Here is a 23,489-nt window from a genome sequence, read left to right on the forward strand (position 1 = left end):
AATTCAAGAAAGTTTCACTATTACGAAGAATTACATGTGATTTTATAAAACAAAAACTTTAGTCACCGGATTATAGTATTGTTTTATAAATCACACTGAGATTTGAAGAGTATTGTTCCTTTAAGTTAACTTAAGCTACCTACCAAATTAAGTGCAACTACCTTTTCCACTAGTGAGAGCTTGGAAGCAAAGCAATCCCTGTCAGAAGTCGATATAGTTGTTCAACGCTCTAACTATCCAAGTTGACTTGAGAGGAACTTAAGTTTCAATTTCGATGCAGGTCTCTAATTCAGTGTCACAGCTCATGTACCGCGGTTACACAATGGCTTAGAGCGCTACTATCAGTGACGGAGAAGTTATCTCTGTAGCTGTACCCCGAGGACTTATCCTGTAACAATAACCGTATATCATAATTGTGTCTCATAAAATTACGATAATACTAGACGAAATATAATAAAAATTAACTTTTTTATAAAAATTTTAAAATAATAAAATATATTTTTACTGAGCGAATTGAGTGAATATAAGTAATATGCTAAAGTTGATTTCTAACGACTTAACTTTAAACTAGCCATAATAACGAAAGGTAATCTGTAACATTGTGTCACTAAACAGAAACAGTTTACCTCATTAACAAACCTTATCCTGTAACCATAAATCTTTGAGGAAAGATTTTTTTTTACGCTAGTATAAAATATGTTTACTTTACCTGCCTGAAGTTAAAATATATGAGCTTCATTATTAAACTGGTGATCCTTCAAACCTAAACAAACAGCTTTCCCCACGCGGCCCGGACTATTAACTTTCGGATCTGTTGAAGTTAAATGAGTTTTCTGTCACAAATGACAGAGGCTTGAATAATGAATTATGACTTCAGCTGCAAATTAACTATTAGTCTTTACTAGTTGCACTACACAAAGCAACAAATCATAATATCGTAGATCGTTATTATGTAATTTGTGATTTTAGCGTTATAAATAACTCATTTACATATCGTAAATTACGCAGGCCATTGCAAAACTTCCAAAGGTACAAGTTTAAGATATTTATTTTGAAACAATAATGTTGGCTTAAAACAATGAAATTAGGTGACATAAATAAAAAATTAATGAATAGTATCAATTTTGTAAATAGGACGAAAAAACCCGATAACTATTTGAAAGAATTTTCCTATTTATTATGCTTATGTTGATGGATAAGATTTGAAAAAAGACTGACAATTTTTCCAGAGACAGTTATTACAGTAGATTACTAAAAGAGTTATCAATTAAGAATAGTTATTTTTAACAAAAGTTATTAGGCTTAGAAGAAGCAATCACCAGTCAGAGTAATAGACGGCTTTATGTTTGTTTTTTATTTTATTTTATTATAGCTTAGATTTATTTACCACTGACAAATTCAATCAACCCATTCCGTATGAATTCCTATTTATTTTTCTAATTAGACTCAGTTAATAAATTTGCAATCGTTTTACAACAAGTATGACTCTCTGCAGAGCAAATACTGGCGAGATGAGTATTAGAAAAGTTTTTATTGTTTGCACATCATAATGTGTAAGCCTTTTTCTTACTTTTTTAATAGGGTTTTTTAATTTTAAAAGTTGAAACAGTAAATAATATAGAAGAAATGTATGTCAAGTATAAATGAGCTTTATGTTACTATGTGAATTTATACAATAAAGAACATATAAATTGCGTTAAAATTTAGATGCTACCATTTAGAGTTCGTTTATAGCTTGAACATTGTGTTTAGAGACAAATTTATTTTTAAAGACTTTTAGGATGTAATGCATGTGTTCCAGGATGAAGATTTTGGAATGCTGTAATATCTGACAATGAACTGGATAAAATTTGCATCTTAAAATGGATTGAGAAGTTTTAATCGTAACTAAAACAGACCGAATAATTAACAGGGAGGGTAGCGAGGAGGGATGACAGTCTCCTATCAAACACAAAGTAGCCTATCATAGCTCAACTGCACAATAGTTCTTGACTTTAACACTGGATAAAATCCAAGCGCTACTGACAAAACAAGTTCACCTGCTCCCATGGTAACACTTGCTTTTGCATGATCAATCATGACTCTTTCGTGTGAACTCTAAAGGAGAGTTCGGATCATATGAATGGCCTGACCTGGCCGCACTTCGAGCTAAATAGGATCGGTCAGTACTGGGAATCAGTTCCTACACAGCCCCAGTTCCTAATCAAAACATTGACTCCGCCATCCTCCGCTTATATGAGCAAACTGCCGTCTACACTCAACTTGTGGTATGATCTATAATTATGCTAAATCACATGACTGGAAAAAGAGCACTCTTTTCTATAAAGGAACCATAAATAGGTTGATACCATAGTTATATTATGTATGGTGGAATATAATTATATATTTTTTTCATTTAATGTACAGAAGAAAATATTTCATACATCACACACTAATTTTCTTTCAGTAAGAGGTCAGAATACGTACCTCCATTTTCTCTCTAAAAGTAACTTATCGGAAAAGACCCAAGGCAATCAATCGTTGACCGTAAGAGTTTCATCGGAAAACATGTTGCGACTTGCATAACAATGAACCAATATAAAAGCTCTCCTCATTTCTCTCTTCTTTCAAAAAGAATGATGTTCTTATTCTTATTTAACGATGAATTGTTCTTACATGCTTGAAATAAAAATGAATGTACTAAATCCTATACTTTTATACAGAGTATCCTACAAAAAATGTTATAAAATATGATTTTTTTAGCGCAAAATTCCATACAGTATATAGATATGTAAACACTACTTAGGTATTGGTATCAGAATGTAAATAAAATAAGAAAATAGTATTATTTTCAACATTGTCCAATAAAACCGACAATACTTTATACTTATATAATGGTCGTATAAGTACTAATTTCCAACATAGTTTTCAAAATTAAATCACAGTTCAAAGAGTATGTAAATTAATGCCGGTATCTAATGTTTTTAGTACAGTTACAATATTTGATCTATATATTTTATACAGGAGATAGATCATTTATCACAATGGCTGTTCTAGGTAAAATTTTTACCGTTCAAATATTTAATACCTGACACTCTCACTAACAGGTAATACGTACAGACTCACTAACTAAGTATCATAACAGATACGTTACTCGTATTTATTGTGTAACTAATACAGACAACATGTTACGTAAAAGGCGTCACCGGAATATCATTAAAAACTTAAATGTCAATAGTTTTTACTATCGTGATGTTAGCATAAATAAAATCAGACAGAAAAAAATATGTTTACAAACACCCAGAAAGATAAAAGAGAGATTTTGTCAGCTTCGGACCAATAGGTTTCACTGACGCTCATTCGAATCTCATGGATAAAGAAGTTGTATTATTTCAGATCATTATTATCTATAATGTAAAGAGATTGAATGCAACATTTATATATTGCTGTCCTGAAGACGCAATAACCTTTTATTTTTATATTGAATTTGTCTGTCTTAACTTTTATTATTTGTAAATTCCTTAAAATTCATACAACCCATTCAGAATTTAAAAATCTTTAAACATTCATAAGATCTCTATTAACTTAGTAGTTATATATACGCCTAAAGTATCTCATTAAGCAAAGATATGTCCCAATAATTGTTACCAGAGGCTCTGCACACATTTCTGTTATTTATAACGAGAGATTTAGGGCAGCCTATCTTCTAATAGTTTCCAAACATTCTTGTAATACGTAATATGACATGTACTTGACAGGAACCTCTCCCGCATAAATAATTATTTCAAGTTAAACGTCATCGACACGAAGTTGTGAGCAACGTTTGTCTGCCTACCAGTTTTTAGGCAACATGAAAAATATCATGGTATGGATCTATAATTTCCGACATTTTAACGAAAGTATATCCAGTATTTACAATGATTAATTAAAAACTGTCATTGAAACCGAATGGCAGTGGACTGATCTCTGAGTTTCAAGACCCTAGCCCCAGTGAGGTTCCCTTAAGGGAACATGAATATACGAATGTTACATATTAAGTAGTATTAGTTCCAGTATCTGTTAAGTTTTTAATAATATAACAATTTAAATTGCAAGAAGGTGAAGACCTGATCAAGGGACTGAAAGATCAAAACTTAGGTATCATTCACATTGGAAGCAAGCTTGGCCAAGTAAACTGGAAACCAACGCATACCCAAACGTTACTGATAGGGAAAATATGATATTTTTATGATATTTGATAGACCTGAACAATATTTTCGGTGTTATTGGCTAAGCGTTACGGAGAGTAAAAATTGTTTATTTCTGTCTTTCTATCTGTCTGTCAGCATGATATTTTGAGGATGAAATTACCTACAGACTAAATTCTGCAATGAAACTAAGTTTTCAAATGATCAATTTCGATCTTGATGATGGTGTTTTTCACTCTATAAAACAATCACCACAGTATCCTATAGAATTCGTAAGGTATATTTTTCATGGGAATTTTTACACTGGAACAATGGGTAACCATAATGGCAACGAGAAAATTTCAAGATAAATTTATTTGTAAGCAAAAGCAAATTGAGTAGGATCTTGTGACATTTTTACTTGTTTCATAGCAACACATGTAACTATAAACTGGTAATTTAGAGTTCAACCACAGAAAAGTCTGTTACACTAAACGAGGTGTGATGTGCACATATCTTTTAATAACAGCTTAACTCTAACATCTGTGATATGATAATATAGCGGTTAGAGTTCATTGCTGACCTATTTTTGGTATGGAATATTGTTTGTGATTAAAATTAAAATATTTTTTTTGTTTTAGAAATTTATTTCTGTGGGCATGACCTCAGCGACTATTCATATATAAGATTGTGGAATTGATCAGCGTACAAATTTAATAGAGGGACAGACCATCGGACCAATGGAATGGCAATTGATTTACAACAGATTTGTTTTAAATACTTTATAATTAATTTGTGTTTTTAATTATTTTGAAGAATGCAAACTTCTCCCATATTCAATAATTAATTATGTTTCAATATATGAATAGTCTAGAAGTAATAGTATTTTAATGAAACACCAGGACTATGGTGTTGAGTGTCTTATTGCCAAGAAGTATAACGCCCAAAAATAGGTAGTTTTGTATACGTAAGATTTAACCAAATCATTTAGCATGTGCTATTAAATATGACACTAAACATATAAAATTTTATATTATCCAAGAGAGTTTAAAAACGGCTACGGATTTGCTAATATAAAAATATACCTATCATAATATGTAATATAGACCCAGGAGGATCACTTCAGGCCTGTACCTTCCAGTTTATCTCACTATTAATGTGTAAATTTAATACGCGCAACCTTATAATGTGGAGCGGCAAACCACAAAACAAAAAAAATTCAGATTTTTAGGTACAAGGAAAAGGGTATTTCGATAAGTCTAGTCTACTAAATTGGCCATTTGATTAGGTGTGGTTCAATAAGAGTCAAAGGTTCTTAGTAACTAGGCATAAAGGCGTGCCACCACCTGTCTGCTTTGATTGGTGACACTGGTCTGAACCAGTGTCACCAATCAAGGGAAAGCCAGCTTTCCAATCAAAAAGGAAAGCCAGCTCTGAAGCTGGCTTTCCTTTTTCTAAGGAAATATGAATGAGACTAATGCTATAAAATGTTCCTCATGGATCTCGACATTAGGTGGCCTCTACCCCTAACCTTACCCATCAACATAATAAAAAAACAAAAAAATAAATATTATAGACAGCGCAATATTACATTGCTACAAATTTTGACGTCCTTTAAGTTATTGATATATACTTAATTAGTTATTAATGGTTGATTTGAAAGGATAACTGGATTTTGGATAGATGCTATAGTTAGTTCTTATAAAACGCAGTGTGCTATGTTTCTAACATTTACATCTGCTACTCTGAAGATATGCTACATATTACATAAACCAACAAAAAGTAACATTCTGTGACAACAATCCACATTGGATACATCATCCTGATGAATCACCTCTACTCTTAATGAAAGTGTTCTCCTGGAGATTTAGTTAAGGACAAATCAACTGAAGTGGTTTCTTAGAGCTCTTGTTGATTTGTTTACTAAAGTGTTCAGCCATCTAGTCTAGCTGCTAAACTGCAATGTTGATATGTAAGTTACACGTCCCTCAATAATCAGTATTATAGAGGCAGTTGTTACAATCTATGCACATTTTTAATCACTAAGGAAACACTTCATTTTATTAAATACGTTTTTTGAAGGCAGGTCTTAATACAAACTGTTTTTTGTCATATTACAAGGTAACGTTAAGTTAATAATTATAATAATAACCAAATTTTAGTTTCAAATGTTATAACCAGTAATATTATTTACATAGCAATATTTAATGAGTTATACGTTTTATTCATCCCGTTTGTATATTACGTACCGCAAGCATAATATTGTAGCTTTCAACTGTATATTTTTAATTGGATGTAAGCATTGACTACACACTGACTGATAAAGGATTAGTTTCTCACATATTTTTGCGAAATTTCTGTTTGAAAAATTTGTAGGCTTTAGTGTTGAAGTTAAACTGTATATTGTGTAATAAGGATCACTAAAAATGTTCAATGTTAAGATTTTTAATGATAAGATTTTTAATGAACTATGGAAACTATTTACTCGCCTCGTTAGTCGACCAAGTCCGATGTGCCATCGAAAGTCGTTACAGGAAAAAGTCCGGTGTACGACCTTTTTTTGGTATATTGTTTATGCGGGGAAGAAAAATGGACTATTATCTCCCCACTTGCCATTAAACCTACGGCTGCGATGGACTAGTTTCCTGGACAGAAGGTGTCATTGACAATATATCGGGTGAAAACACGAGGAAGATGAGGTGGAAACAATGAGTAATAAAGTTGTTAACTTATCAACAGAAAATTACACATTTAATCTAAAAATTTCTCAGTGATATCAGCTACACTATACTACTTTGTGTAACTATTTTTTAGAACGGTTTGTATTTAAATGTTGTTGCAAAGGCAAAGTGTAAGTTAGTTAGTTGTACGACAAGTAACGAAAATCTGTAAATAGTTTACTTCCTTACACGCTCTGCTAGACTTAAAAATTAGTGAAAAATGAAATCAGGTAGATATTTTGGATTAATATAATTGGCTTTAGTTGTTACACTTACACGTTGACACATACATTGAGTATTTTAGTTAAAATCTATATAGCAAGTCGAGTTGATTTAGAGCTAAGCTTCGTCTACTCCTGAAAAGGAGATAAAACCCACTTTCGCATTTATAATTATTAAACAGATTTTTAATGTTAGTAATTATTAAATTACAAATATAACGTCAAACATTTAATTTATAATAATTCTCATTTCATTCAAATTATTGAAATCAATGTATGATGTTTTTATAATGTGAAATATCATACCATACATACCACTCGTTTCATATAAAATAAGATACTCTTCTCAAACGAAGTTTGACACTTTCTGGAAAACTAAAAAGAAATTTATCAAAATAATAACCTGCTTCAACACTAATTTGGAACAGCAAAACTAGTGATATAAGTTTTAAAGCAAAAGTTTGGAAAAAGAATGCTTGATTAAATTTTAACACAGTTCCGAGACCACGTGCCATGGTTACGTGCATAGTGTGGCAAGGGAGTACACAATTAAGTTTACTGGTCAGATACAAACTTTTAAATTATTAGCTCTCCGAACCACAAATTATCTTATTTCAGTCTACTTATTTACTTTACTTTCCCCCAAAAAAATCAGATATAAATATATTCTTATTAGAAAAATTGGGTTTTCAATACTTCAAAGTGATTTGTGCAAATCGAATCAAATACAACTATTTAGCACTTTAGATGCTCGTGATAATAAACGAGTATTTTAAAGTGTGGTGGTTAATCAACAGAGGCCATTCCTGTCTCATTCCTTTTTCATAGCCAATTTATATGTATTTAACTAGTAGCCCTAATTCATTAATGCACTTGTTTCCAAACTTATTGCACAAACAGCAAATATTTATCAGTTACAGCATCCTTGACACTATACGCCTTTGAAGGTTAAAACTTTACAAGTGATTGTATAAACGTCCTTAGTATGAAAAAAAGTATCACATTGTATACGCAAGTTACAAGCATGTATATATCATTATAAATACACGAAATACCATATGGTATAATAATGTAATTATTTATTATAATGTAAATTTGTTAACAGATTTTCTTATAAAAATTATATAAATATATTTAAGTTTTTTTTTCTAAAGTTATTGGTCATAGTTTCCGTTTTGAAGGTGTTTCGTTGTAAACGTTACTTCTTTTGCAATTTACGTTATTTTTAAGTTTCATCATGATATAGAATAGTTTTGGATATTTATGCGTTCATAGTATATTGCTTCTAGTGTAAACGCGTAGGGAGAAAACGGAATAAGTAGTGTCCCATGAATAGATATATTAGAATTCTTATGTGTTTGGAGAATAATGACATTTATATGGAAGGCATATGATACACTTTCAACTATTTATGCAAAGTAGACTGTTAAGGGAAAAACTGATTCACACAATAAAATATAATATTGCGGTTAACTCACTACTTCTGCCTTTAAATTTGATACAAATCTTTATCAGCTCATTTGAGATATTCTCAGTTTATTGACATCAGTATACAGGGTGAGCCAGCTAAGGTGTCCTAAACGGTTGGGAAGAGAATAATTAAATCTACAAAATTACGATCTCCCTAAAGAAAACTCATGAAAACTATTTTAATTCGTTTTTTTCCAATTTAGGTAACTATATATATATGTCAAAACTAGAGGTTTCGGGGTCATATTTTACCAAAGTAAAGATATGATATATAGCTCATTGTTTTAAAGGTCTGTTTAAATGAAACATTTAGCTTCACTTTGCTTTCAAAAATATTTACAGTTTAGTTGACTAAACGCAAATAAATTGGGTAATACATAGAAATCGGCATTTCTTCTTATCCAAAAACAATCGTAGGTTGTAAAGAGTTATGCTTGAATCTTTGCATTTTTTATATTTACTTGAAGACAGATTTAGACGAAATGTATTGTATGTATGCTTGGGTACAAAAAAATCGGACATATTTATATTCATCACAATTTTTATTATAAAGTACCTATTCTAGAATTATGTATTTTCCTGCACAAAATACTATATGCTGTAGGGTGCTGAAAATAATTGTGATATTAGTGTTATCCCACATTTTGCAACAGTGATGATTTCAAAGCATTTAGTTCAATTTATATTAGTTTCATTTTACCTTATGAGATAAACAAAACTGTTGTAGGAGGCTAATTAAAGTGAACAAAATATTCGCTCTGTAACTAAAATTCAAGGAAACAAACGAGCGCAGTGGGCCTGAGACCATTGCAAACGGAATCACAAAGCGAAAAATGAGATATAAAGCGCAATGTTTTGTCAGAGAACCATAGAGGGGACAGTTAGTACGTTTTGCGTTGAAAAGACATACGATACTTATTTAGGTATACAAGATTTAAGAATCCTAGAATTAACTTAAAATATAAGATGGTATAGCGAATAGAGATTGGAAAGCTAGGAAACACTGTATACTTTATCAGGTTACTATAAACTGATATATTTGAAAAAACAATTCATAGAGGACCATTATTTGAACTTATTTAATAAAAAGTAATAGAATTTTGCAGAAATGTTTAATTTATTTTATTGGTACTTACAAACACTTTTTCACTCGCCGACTGATCAGAACTTTGTCCTTTTAACGTGAGTCCATTATTTTAAAATGTATGCTAGTATCACATTGACCATCAATTACTAAAGGAGTGTTAAGTAAATTATTTTAAGTGTAGGGCTTTCTTATTGTTAAATGCAAAAGGTAAATTCATATACGTCCTTGGAAAACCGGAGTAATCTTTATCTGGAACTTTAACAACTTGTAATTCTCAGGTATAAAATGGAAGAGAAATCAAATATGCAAGTGTAATTAATTGGATTGTAAGTCATTCTGCCATACCTAAAGAAAAAGTGCTGTTTTAAAGTGATATAAAAATGAACTTATCTCACTCGCTCGTAGATATACAGGGTATCAATTAAGTCTGGAACCTCTTTTTTTAATTTTTGAACCACAATAGAAAGAAATACCAAAGTTCACATGTGCTTACTGGTGATAGTAACGCATACATCTGCCCAATTACTGACCGGATAATCCCTTGGGGGGACGGTCCACAAGGAGTCAGACAAAATTCTTAAATAGCAGCATAGGTCAAGTTTGGTATCAAATTAAAGGTCTTACTTAGCAGAGTACAATGCCACAAACCGGACTTCAAAAAGTGGATTCATTCAGTAGTTATAGCTACTTGAATTTTAAAACAATTGAACAATGTAAATTATTAAGTATTACAAGTAAACACCAATGTTTAAGTACCTGTGATCAAAGTAAGTGTTCAAAATGTTCCCCGCCCATCATCTGACAATGTAGTAATCAAAGCCAGGAATCAATAATTATTACCAATAACACAACTACTGTTAGAATATGAAAGTGGCAGATAGAGTCATACACAGCATCCACAGAAACTTAACGTTTGGGCAGGTATTACAGGAAATCAAATTATGGGCCCATTATTTATCAATGGTAATTTAAACGGTGACTCGTACCTAGCAATGCTCCAAAATGAGATAATTCCTGCACTACAAGCTGCTCTTGGTCGACAATTTCAAAGAATTTATTTCCAACAAGATGGCGCGCCACCACACTTTGCTCTCCTTGTTAGAGAATACTTGGATACAATATTCCTTCACAGATGGATTGGAAGACGTGGTGCAGTAGATTGGCCTGCTCGTTCCCCTGATTTATCTCCGCTGGATTTATTTCTTTGGGGATACCTCAAAGATAAAGTTTATCATACTAAGCCTCGAGATTTGGCGCACCTAAGAAATCTCATAGTACAAGAAGCTCAAGATATTCCCCGTGACTACCTTCAAAATGCAGTGGATGGCTTTTACAACCACCTAGGACATTGCCAGGCGATGGTAGGGGAACATTTTGAACACTTACTTTGATCACAGGTACTTAAACATTGGTGTTTACTTGTAATACTTAATAATTTACAATGTTCAATTGTTTTAAAAATCAAATAGCTATAACTACTGAATGAATCCACCTTTTTAGGTCCGGTTTGCGGCATTGTACTCTGCTAAGTAAGACCTTTAATTTGATACCAAACTTGACCTATGCTGCTATTTAAGAATTTTGTCTGACTCCTTGTGGACCATCCCCCAAAGGGATTATCTGGTCGGTAATTGGGTAGATATGTGCGTTACTATCACCAGTAAGCACGTGTGAACTTTGGTATTTTTTTATATTGTGGTTTAAAAATTAAAAAAGAGGTTCCAGACTTAATTGACACCTTGTATATATGATACGTACACGTCATTATAGAAGAGTGATGAATGAGCACCACTATTAGATTGTAATATAAAGGCAAGCTTTCTTCGTTAGTGTAGCTTTAGGTATGAACACGACACATCTAAGTAGTAACATACTGGTACTTAATCACAATGTATAACGTTAAACAGAGATACATGAGCTCATGAGTTGAATAGGCTAACTGCCCGGCTCGCTGTTATGTGTGACGTATAACGAGTTATGGTGCTGGCGTCAGTCAGCCCCACTATTAGGTTGTAATATGAACACAAGCTTTCTTTGTTAGTTTAAATTTAGGTGTGAACAAAACATTTCTGAGTAATAAAATAGTGGTTTATACATTGTTTTCCGTTAAAATAAAGCTGTTTGATTATATAGAAGCTTACTATCCAAACTATTCGCCTAGCAGTTACGTGACATGCCGTAATGATACATTTCTGAGAATTGACACTGGCTCTTGTGTACAATATGTATATTTATAGAAACTCTAACATTATGACTTTTCGTCCCGTTCTTTGAGCTGTATAAAAACCGTTTCTTTTTGAGAATTATTATTTAAAAGCTGCCTTAATATATTTATGTTAACTTTGTAGAATACCTTTTATGTGTAAAGGCATACGAGCTGGATATATTAAAGTGAGAGTACACTACAACTGTCATAATTATTTAGCTTTCCTGTAAACCCATCGAGCTTCCACACAAATTTTAATATACGATGTTGAGGTAAATAGTAAACTATGCAGGTGTTCATTATTTATTCCAAGTACAATAATTAAACGCATTATTATAGCTATCACAAAATAGGGAAAATAGTTGGTTTTTCGTTTAATTAATATTTTCTTAATTCATATTTTATAATGAAATATTATACGCAAAAATATATTTCTTTTCAATAACCAATTATCATGCAAATAGTTTTGTAAATTGGTTATTTATAATAAAAGCGATTACCTTGCTTTTACGAGGAAGGGATCCATTTAATATCTGAACCCAGCAAACAGTGATTTATAGCAGTATAAGGATTTCTGCATAAGTTAACAGATCTAAGAGGTAAGCGTAAATAATTTTCTGATAACGTAAATAAGCTGTATATATTACTTAGTAGCAAAATTTTACTTATGACTTAATTTTATAATTGTTTACCGAATTTTAAAATCTGTGTGCTATAAACCATCCAATCTTTAAGCTTAATATAATTAATTGTGTTCAGTGCTTTCTTATACACCCAAGATATTCTGATTTGAAAGAGAAATAGTATTTCGTAGAACATTAGAGCTTTAAGGTAACTCTTAAAAACGTATGTAAATTTCATGTTTTAAGGAATACTTTATCAAATATAACTCTAAAAATGTATTGAGCTTGGTCCCCACCAATTGATATACGAGATCCATTTCAGTACTTACCGCATCCAGATGGATGCCCACTCTGCATTACCACCAGAGAGAGCTGTGGTGAGACAATCCTCTGGGACAGCGCCGATAATGGGTCTGTGGTTGTCCAGTAAACTGCAATATTTGCTCATTCAACAATTCTGCACTTCTTTTAAATTAAACTGCGCTACTCAATAGAAATGTAATCAAACTTCCACTAAACCTATTACGTATATAGGGAATGATATATTATTAAATAATTCCCTAATTAAGAAATTAAAGATATATAATTAGTCAAAATAATAGTATTGTATTTACAGAGAGAGGATGATAACTCTTTTAATAATGACCAAGACAAAACAGATGGTCTATATCTTTTACAATATTAAAAATAAATTATATTTTTAAATCAGCTGACCAGCTGACACTACATGAGCCCCCTAGGGAGACTGGAAGTCAGGGATCAAGCCGTAAACGCACATTGCGACCAAATCTGGTAAGCGTACTCTGGTGTTGCGTTGTCCGGGTCTGCAGCAGGTGTACCGATGCTGGGTACCGGTGTGTGGGCGCTTCTTGGTTGAGGCTGTGGGGAAGGGTCAGGTTACATCCTTACATCCTTGTAAGCAGGCTTCACTCTGTCAATGCTTACTTTAGAGCTTCTATCTGCGATCTGGATGGTCATAGTTTTGTCGTCACGGCTGAGCACTTTGTGAGGTCCGCTGTAGGGAGGTTGCAGGGCTCGACGCACAGAATCGTCACGTAAGAAAACATGAGTGCATGTTGATAATTCCTGGAAGACAAATGTCTGAGGTTTGCTGTGAGCTGAGCCAGAGACAGGTTGAAGGCGAGATGTTTGACGAGTTGCAGCCTGACAACAAGGTCAGAGATGTCTTCACTGCGTCCCAAACCGGAGGGCTGGCAAGGAGTGATCCAGGTAGACGTAAGGGTTCTCCGTATACTAGTTCAGCAGAGGACGTTGTTAAATCTTCTCTGTATACGTTTCGGATACCAAGCAGGACTAGAGGGAGGGCTTGGAGCCAGCTTTGATTCCGGGTGACAGATGATGGCCGCTTTTTAGATGACGGTGAAAACGTTTCGACCATACCATTGGGTTGTGTGGTGATAACTGGTGGTCCGTAGACGTTCAATCCCAAATGTAGAGGTGAGACGTTTGAAAATTCCAGATTCGAATTGACGACCTTGATCCGTTGTGATACGTTCTGGGCATCCAAAACGGGATATCCAACAGTTCACCAAAGCTTCGGCGCCTTCCCTCAGCAGTGATTTGCTGAAGTGGGTGAACTTCTGGCCATCTGGTAAACCTGTCAATAACGGTCAAACAGTATCGGTACGGGCCAGCTGGTGGGAGTGGTCCAATTATGTCTACATGAATGTGACGAAAACGAAGCAGATGGTGGATTGACTTGTTCCAAGTGGACTGTTGAACGTGGCGTGAAACTTTGGCACGTTGGCAGAGCTGACAAGCTCGGGCCCAAGTGCGGCAATCTCGCTGAATATTAGGCCAAACAAAAACCGTTGAGATATGAAGGCGAGCTGAAGCTTTGATGCCGGGATGACTTAAGTTGTGTAGAGAGTCAAAAACCAGTCGTCTGAGAGGAGCAGGTACAAAATGGTCGGAGTGAAGGATTAGAAGTGTCACAGAAGAGGTCAACGTTTTGAACCAGGGACTGTGATTCTCCTGAGCCTTCAATGCTGTGTCACGGTTCAAAAAGATCTTGAAGTTCAGTGTCCTCTCGTTGAGCCTGCGAAAGAGTACAGTAGTCGACAGTTGTGATTCCTGAAACGGCAATCGACACGTGAGAAAAGTATCGGCCAACGATGTTTGCAGATCAGATATGTGCTGAATGTTCAGTAGTGAATTGGGCAATAAATGAAAGTTGATTGACTTGAACAGGAGGAAGTTTATCTTTTCTCTGTTGGAAAGCAAATGTCAATGGTTTATGATCAGTGAATATAGTACAACGTTGAGCTTCTAAAATGTGTCTAAAATGATGTACTGATGAGTAGACGGCATAGAGTTCACGGTAGTAGGCGGGCCACTCAATTTGTCTTGCAGTAAGTTTTTGAGAAAAGAAAGCAAGTGGTTTGCCATTCATTCTTGACGAGTTGTTTGAAGGCATGCCCCAACAGATGAGGTGCTGGCGTCAGTGAAAAGTCCGAGTGGAGCGTTTGGGTCAGGGTGATTGAGCAGAGTTGCTTGAGAGAGATTCTCCTTGCAATTGATGAAGGCCTGTTCTAACTCGGTGGTCCAGGTTATCTTCTGATTTCCTTTTAGGCCTGCAAGAGCAGAGTGAAGTTGGTGCTTGGTGTTGAGATGCAGAAGGAATGAATCTTCTATAAAAATTAATTCATGCCCAGAAAACGACGTAGTCCCTTGGCTGTTTCCGGGCGAGCGAAGTTCTGAAGAGCGGTGATTACGATCGGGAAGAGGTCTAGTACCACTGGCAGATACTTCGTAGCCTAGAAAGGTAAACTATTGGAACTCCAAGGACACATTTGTTAGCGTTGACTAGATTCCATAGTCTGTGAGTCTTTGAAAAAGGATACGGAGGTGATCTTGATGTTGTTCGGGTGTTTGTGAGAAAATAAGTATGTCATCAATGTATGGGAAACAAAAATCAAGTCCTGAAACCACTTCATCGATAAATCTCTGAAATGTCTGTCCAGCATTTCTGAGTCCCAAACCCCATGAAGGGAAATTCAAACAAACCGAAAGGTTGTGGTTATGGCTGTCTTAGGGATGTCGTCAGGGTTTACTGGTATTTGGGGTGTAAGCTTTTACTAGATCAATGACCGAAAAATGTTGTGCACCCACGAATTTGATGATTGAAGTCATGAATGTGACGTACCGGATAGCTGTCAGGAATGGTTCTAGCGTTTAGAGCACGGTAGTCACCGCACGGTCGCCAACCATCAGTCTTCTTAGGAACTAAGTGCAGAGGAGACGACCAAGGTCCATCAGAGCGTCGGGCAGTCCCTTCTTGGACCATACTATCGAATTCGGCTTTGGCGATTTTAAGGCGATCAGGTGCAAGACGGCGAGGTCGGCAAGAGATTGGAGGGCCAGGCGTCGTCTTGATGAAGTGTAATGTATTGTGCTTCACCTCACGAGGTGTTCCAGCCGGACGAGTGAGGGTAGGGAACTCAGCAAGCACAGCGTGGAATAGAGAAGACTCGGTGAGGGTCTTCACACTAGGAATAGAGGCATCAGAAGTTTGACATATTACTGTTAAATTAGTTGTTGAGTCAATCAAGCGTTGATTGCGACAGTCAGGAAGAAGTCCGTAGTGAGCAAGAAAAATCAGATCCAATAATGGGCATGGTGACATCAGCGATGATGAATTTCCATGCAAAGATGCGTCGCAAACCTAGATTTAGACCAAAATTTCTAAAACCGTAGGTGTGAATTTGTGATGAGTTCGCTGCAACCAAGTCGTAGTCCACGCGTTGTGGTCTGTTTTGTAGTAGGTGACGTGGGTTAGCAGCAGAGATCAGAAACCAGTGTCTATGAGAAATTTAGTTACCAGTAACCCGGTCACTGATGAGAAGGCGTCGTCCTCCAGTTTGAGCAGCCAGTAGACGCCATTATTGACTGCTGTTTAGAAAAATTTAGAGGGCTTGATACATTTATTAGCTTTTTTACCATATTTAAAATGATACCAACATATATCGGAGGAGCTAGATAATGATTTAGAACCATCCTGGCCGTGTAAGTCTGAGCGAGACCCAGGATGATGAGCTGAGAGTGCTGTCTCGATCTGAGAAATCCTATCCGTCAATTCCTTTATGACCAAGGTGAGTTCTGAGTCAATATTTACAGTTTTACGGTTGAGAGAACACACTGTAGATGGCAAAGTAAATACACTTACATTCGGAGTTGCGGTGCTTTGAACTGTACTCAAAGGGATTGATGGGCTTACCTCAAATATCTTGTCAGCAACATGAGCTAGTTGCTCTAGTGACTGTTCTTGAGGTTGTGCCTGCAGTATTGCTTGGACTTGGCATGGTAGGCGAGTGATCCATAGTTGACGAATAAGATCCTCATGTACTGGAGTGTTACCGGAAAGCGATAGTAGATGACGAAGGAATTGAGATGGTTTACGAGATCCCATTTCTTCCTCCGTCAGAATTTGTTTTAGTCGTTGATTGGTACTGAGAGAGAGCCTTTGGATAAGTTCGGTTTTGAGACGCGTGTAAGGGTTGGCTACAGGAGGAGCTTTAATTATATCCTTACCTCATGAGCGTAGCGACCTTCTAGCTGACTTACCGCGTATGCGAATCTTGTATTCTCCTGTGTAATATGGGCGATGGTAAACTGAGCTTCGACTTGTGCAAACCATAGTTCCACATCTTCGGGCCAAAAGGGTGGAAGTTTTGACACTTACCCAATTGACGACACGTTGGGGAGACCTCTGCAGTTTGTATATCAGGTTCTGCATGTTCATTGTCCTGGTTATCAGGATGGTGAATCTCTTCAGCATTGTTTTCTTGCTGACCTTGAAGATGACGTTGCAGATCTTCAACTTGAGTCCGCAAAATGTCGTTTTGCCTTTGCAAATCTTCCATTGAATGTGAATAAAAGCGGGTCTTGAATAATATGTCCTTTCCTTTTCGGGGTCACCAATATAGGGAATGATATGTTATTAAATAATTCCCTAATTAAGAAATTAAAGATATATAATTTAGTCAAAATAATAGTATTGTATTTACAGAGAGAGGATGATAACTCTTTTAATAATGACCAAGACAAAACAGATGGTCTATATCTTTTACAATATTAAAAATAAATTATATTTTTAAATCAGCTGACCAGCTGACACTACACGTATATTTTAGTATTACCACATTATAAGTTCATTGTTAACACTCTCTCACATTGAAATTAAACACAGTTAAATCATTGTAATGATAAATCGATAAAATTTTAAAATTTTTGTGTGACTGTGTTTGATACCTTTTGGGGCAGTAAAGGTTGGTTTAATCATATTCACAGAATTCCTGTTAGTGTTTGTAAGTATTAAAAGCGTCTTAATTTTGTAAGTGGCAAACCATTTACTTGATGTATGCCCAATGTACAACTGAAAGAAGGCCACTGCGTAATTAGTTTTCTGATTTACCGTGCGCCTGTTATAAAAAATAAAACTTTAACAAAAATAATATTTAAAGAGCTTTTCAATAATAAAATGACGGTACATTAGGGAAATTGTCTTTCGATGAGATGGAAAAACACATTTCTGTTTATCTATCTGTACACACAATACTCTAGGTGGACTGGATCTATAGGCTGTTGTGGCTGTAGTTATCTTCGTGACTTCAACTTTGCACGAACCTTCAGTTCTTAAGGTAACATCGAGCTCGATGATGGTGGATCTACGAAGGAAAAGTCGCGTTGTTGCAAAAATTAAATGAGTTATGGATTTGAAATTTCGCTTACAACCTGTTGAGCTCGCCTCCCTACTATTTAGATACATAATTTTTCTATTAATTAAAGAGGTATTTAGGTTATTCTGTTTTAATTTAAATTTTATCGTATGATAAAAGTAAAATAAGCATATGTAAACAGTATTTCTTATTATTACTATGAACTATTAAAATTTTAAATAGTTTTTCTTGGAAAAATAAGGGTAATATTGTGAAATATGTAAAACATTGTAAAGTTATTAAAATATTGGAATAATCAGTAAATACCTCCAAGCTGTCAGTATCTCACGATTTGGTGAAATTTTCTTCTTAAATAAACGTTTTACATGGAAATTGTTAACAAAAGTCACATAGGTAAAGAGACAGGCTCTTTTGCATTATAATTTTGTGAACTCATTAAATTTACAATATATAAACATAAGTCACTTAAATATAACTTGGGGTTTGTATCTTAAAGCCTAATATAATAGATGGGTATGTTTAAAAACACAGTTATTGTTGAAGGAGTCCTAACCTAATCTCGCAACACAGAGCTAGATGTTGATTGATTCTTTCAGATAATAAAGCTTAGTTAAGATCTATGATTTTCAAAAACAGTATCACACATACACTTATTACTATTCGAATATTCGATTTAATATATACTTTATAGTAAATTGCTCAACTTTTGTTTGCAGTGTTAACAAATTACTATTTCTACCTCATCGTATAATTACATACGGAATGTCAAGCTTTCTATCAGAGAGTTTAATAAAAACACGCAGTTACAGATAAAATATACAGAAGTAGCCTATAACTGTAACGAGGAAAATATCAAAAAGGTTTTGAGTGATGTTTAATTAATTAAATTGACCGAACCAGTCAGAGATTGATTGATTTCAGTAATTGGTGGTTCTAATTTTGGATTTGATTGAGTTGGAACAAATTACTAATTCAATCAAACTAGAATTTATAGAATTCGCTGCCCTACCTATTTTTTAAAGGAAAATTCGCAAAACAAATGCGTTTATCAGTATGAAAGCGTATAATGGATAGTTTTTATGAGAATTTAGTACGTAATAACGTAGTTTTAAATAAATTATTTGATAACTGTATTTTGAGGAGTATAAATTTATTTTAGTTGTTAATAGTATAATCATTACAAGCAACATATTTTTTAACTATAAAATTTAATTCATCAGAAACCGGGCATTGCAAAAATTAGACGACACAAAACCAAAAGTTTGCTCTAGATCATGCTTATCTCTATACATTATGTGGATTAATTTCAAAACGTGGATGTATGGAATAAAAGAAATAAAATTATTTTATAAACATATACCCAACAGTGCTTCATTTATAAGCTATTCTGCATAGTTGTACTAAAATTTGTTAATTTTATTTTTTTTTATTAAATTAAACTAACAGAGTTAACGTTTTAATTTTTATCATCCCTTAAAAGTATCAATAACATGGTGGCATACTTAAAGCGTAAATGAATTATTTTGTCTCTCGTTTGATGGGATTATAGTTATACCATTATAGAATTAATAGTAAAACATGCATTATCCTTGCTGTAGGCGGTTTGTAGTGTACGGCAATGAAAAGAAGGATATCTGGGTATAATGGCTGCAGCCAGCAAAACAACAGTAGATTTTGTTTTATTTCACGGTTCTGTCTCTTAGCGCCAGACGTATCAAGCATTCCGTCAGCCTGTCTTACTTGCAAAATATTATTTCAGCACTGGAATTTACACTTTTATATCTTTTTTTTCTTTGTTTATATCTAAATTTGTGCAAATGTACCTTATATACCTTAAATTCTGTGTAACGGAATAGATCGCATACAATTATTTGCTAATCTTAACAGGACTTTCTAATGAATAAGATGAATGTTTTAACCAATGGTAAAAATGTTTTTAATAATTCTTTTCTTATTTTAGTATATTTTGGAGAAATAACTTTTAAAATTTTACTGTTTTACGTTTATTAAAAAATAACTAAAAAGTACGGTTTTGTATATTTTGAAGAGGAAATTTCTAAGCAGGAAGCAGAAAACCTAAAAAAGTAGGTATTCAGTTTTATTTTTCCTTAGATTCAACCACCAATTTAGATATTTAGCTCGATAACTTTATGTTTAAGGCGTGTTTTTATGTTTTTGAATTTGCTTTAAAAAAATTTCGATTTTGTATATATGAAAGTTTAGCTAAATATTCATAGTATTAGTGGCAAACCTTTCAACACCGTGACCCAAGTGATTCCTGAGAAAGTGTTTTAATTCTAAAATGACGCAACTCTCATAATTTTATGACTACAAATAAAATATAATTAATAACTGTACATCTCATTAGTTGGCTATTAATTTGGCATCCAGATTTGCGTTGTTGTATATAAAAAATTAAATTAAATAATAAAGGTGTATTTCAATTTCAATTTATTTGTATACAGCTATAACGAACACTAATATAGTTTTAATTAAATACAAAAACATACTATTGAAGCAATACAAGATGGTCATCATTTATTTCGAGCAACAACTAGGTGAAACGTAAGATAACGGTATTAGTTTTTACAAAGAAACATCATACTACTAATAAAAGTCCTATGCTCATTCTTAAAACTGAGTAACTAAATTATCTTTTGTAAAGGTCTTTGTCATAGTCTACACTTATTAGAGAACTAACAATTATTTGCGTAACTTTATTATTGTAAATGTTAAATGTTTCTCGGTTTAGTATATGAGGACCTATATTTTAGTATTTATTGGAAATTTATAAAAAAGTTCTTATATCGAATAAACAATTACGACTTAAGAGATCCATCAGGCTAAGAGTAAGTTGAGGAGAATCTAAACTCAATATTCACATTGAACCTAACCCCCGCAACCACAGCTACATTACCTGATGGTAGATTTTCCATGAAAAGTGTAGGTCTAAAAAATTAACCGTGTGTTTCATCTCGTTTAGGTAATGTAAAGCTGCTGTGATTATTTAGGAGGAGAATAAATATTAGGTGTAATAAATAGAGTTTATCTCACCGTATAACATGTACACTTCTCTTTATACTTCTTTAGTAACTGTGTTTATAAAATAAAGCATATTTTTTACGTTTATAACTGAAGTACGTTTTTTATATAGCAGCATACAACAAAAAACACATAAAATGGATTTAAAATTATATAAAACATAGTAAATAGCCTAGTTCAAATTAAAAGCGTAAATCTAGGAAAAAGAAGTATTGTTCATTTCTGTAGAATTTGCAAGTTTAATGAGCCAGAGTAACAACAAAAAGGCTAATACATCGAGAGACTAAAACTATTAGTTATTGGTAATTTTCGTTGCGGAGTTACGGAAAGTGACAAAGTACAATAAGTGTCCTGCTAAGTTGATCTGATAATTTCTTCTGCTCCGTGACCATAAGATCATTAATTTACGGTAAAAAGCGTAACAAACAAGAGCATATATTTGTAGGATTCTTACGATTATGAAAACATACATAATCCATCTTTAAATTGACTGGCAAAGTACATTTACAACCAACAGTACCGCAAGTATCCGTTAGTGAAGCTCAGTACAAAGTCATGATTCCGGATCAAATATCCGACGTTGGAATAAACCTGCAGCAATTTCCGCTGTGTTAGTTGTCTGATAAACATTATCGGTGAGTCGGAGTCGATCAAATAGCGGATCCTTGTGACTTCTGCCGTTTTCATTTACATAATCAAGATTAGAGCACATTCAATAAAGTAAACCTTCTGCAAGCACGAGATTTCCGCGAAAAATAAACCTCACGAGTATAAAGTGCATTAGGAAAGTAATGCGTATGATTTTATTATGACGAGCTTATTTATTGCAGGGCGCACGGACAGGTCAGATAAGTAGTGATGGTTCTCCCCGTCCAAACGTTCTCGGTCTCAGTTTACTCCAAGCAGTAGGAGTGGTAAGGGGCGTGTCTTTGCACTAAGTCTCTTTTTCATTTGTGTTACGGCGCGATGGAGTGCTCGCTGGACCTGCAGTGCGAAACCAAGACAAGTTGTGTGTGCGGTTCGGGTGGAATGCAACTGAAACTTATTAAATGCTTCAAGAAGCTTTTGAGAAGGAATACATTTCGAGATATCATTGCGAAAGTGACATACGCAATCTTCTCTCAAACCCACAAAAGCATGCAAGTTGTTGCATCAAAGCAAAGCTGCGTGTCTTCTTTGACGCCCGAGGAATTATCCATATTGAGTTCCTCCCGCAAAGGCAAACTGCCAACGCAGCCATTTACCTGGAGGTATTCAAGAGACTGAAACGCCGGGTAGTGCGTGTTAGGCCGGAAATTAAAGAAGTCCTTCAGTTCCACCACAACAATATCTCCAGTCACATGCTCTTCGTCAGTATCAACTACCAGACCCAGATCAAGACCTCCATTGTACCCCAAATTCTTAACAGCCCTGACTTGGCTCTGCGTGAATTTTATTTGTTCTTCCAATTGAAGAGCGAGCTGAAAGAAGAGCACTGTGTGTCGGTGGAGAACGCCAAAGCTCACGTTAGAAGGTTCCTGAGAGACATTCCAGTTCAGGTGTTCTTTCCGGGAGTGTCTGAATCATCTCAGCAGGTGTATTGATGCAAGAGGAGGCTAGTTTGAAGAATTTTAACCATTTGTAACAATCGGATAGATTAATCTATTCTTCTGAGAAGATGCGCATTACTTTAATAATGCACCCTGTATATTTTAATAGGTTACAATTCCGGTTTAAATATTTCAGCTATACAATCTCAATCATTTGGAGAGCCCACAGTAATATTTGTATCATAGTTTCGGTAATAATGATCTATTGTTAATTTGATCTTTGTTGTTGACTTTATAACAGTGTGTCTTTGAACTTAGTATTGTCTCTGGTATTTTTTTATGTTAAATCTAACGTAAAAGGGGAAAGTAATTATGTTTCTTTCAAACAGTCCTTCACTGCTTTATATCAACTAAAATTAGACCCATTTCACTCCTTGAAGATATATTATATCACATTCTCTTGGGCAAAGTAACTTTCTTAGAATAACGTTCTGCTTTCTGGTACTGAATAGCAATAATCCAGAGTGAATATTTATAAATAATACTTATTTATCTATTACTTTTTACTATCGCTTACTTAAAATACAATAAAAAGACTTACATTACTCATCGTTCCAACAAAACCAATTACATAACTTCTGTATGGATTATGACCATTATTGTTATGGACGAAAATTGAAATTCCATAGACACTGTAATTCTAAATTCTCATGTCCTATTATCACTGTGCTATGTTTCTACTTTGTG

The 23,489-nt window shown here is 34.2% G+C and overlaps 2 protein-coding genes and 1 pseudogene across 2 annotated transcripts; 1 reads left to right on the forward strand and 2 right to left on the reverse strand.

Moving 5' to 3' along the window:
* Positions 1–327: 327 nt before the first annotated feature.
* LOC124358139 lies at positions 328–13,871 on the reverse strand. Its single transcript, XM_046810433.1, has 5 exons — positions 13,728–13,871; positions 13,418–13,636; positions 13,275–13,351; positions 12,802–12,903; positions 328–388 (listed from the first exon to the last, which is right to left on the reverse strand). Exons 1-5 carry the CDS (start codon positions 13,869–13,871, stop codon positions 328–330), a joined length of 603 nt encoding a protein of 200 aa, XP_046666389.1.
* A 2,841-nt stretch (positions 13,872–16,712) lies between these two features.
* Positions 16,713–21,900, reverse strand: LOC124358140 (annotated as a pseudogene).
* Positions 21,901–22,262: 362 nt separating this feature from the next.
* On the forward strand, positions 22,263–22,796 carry LOC124358141. The gene has a single exon (XM_046810434.1). The coding sequence runs from the start codon at positions 22,263–22,265 to the stop codon at positions 22,794–22,796; it is 534 nt and encodes a 177-aa protein (XP_046666390.1).
* Positions 22,797–23,489: the final 693 nt, after the last annotated feature.

The sequence above is a fragment of the Homalodisca vitripennis genome, chromosome 3, assembly GCF_021130785.1.
Source record: "Homalodisca vitripennis isolate AUS2020 chromosome 3, UT_GWSS_2.1, whole genome shotgun sequence".
NCBI lineage: Eukaryota > Metazoa > Arthropoda > Insecta > Hemiptera > Cicadellidae > Homalodisca > Homalodisca vitripennis.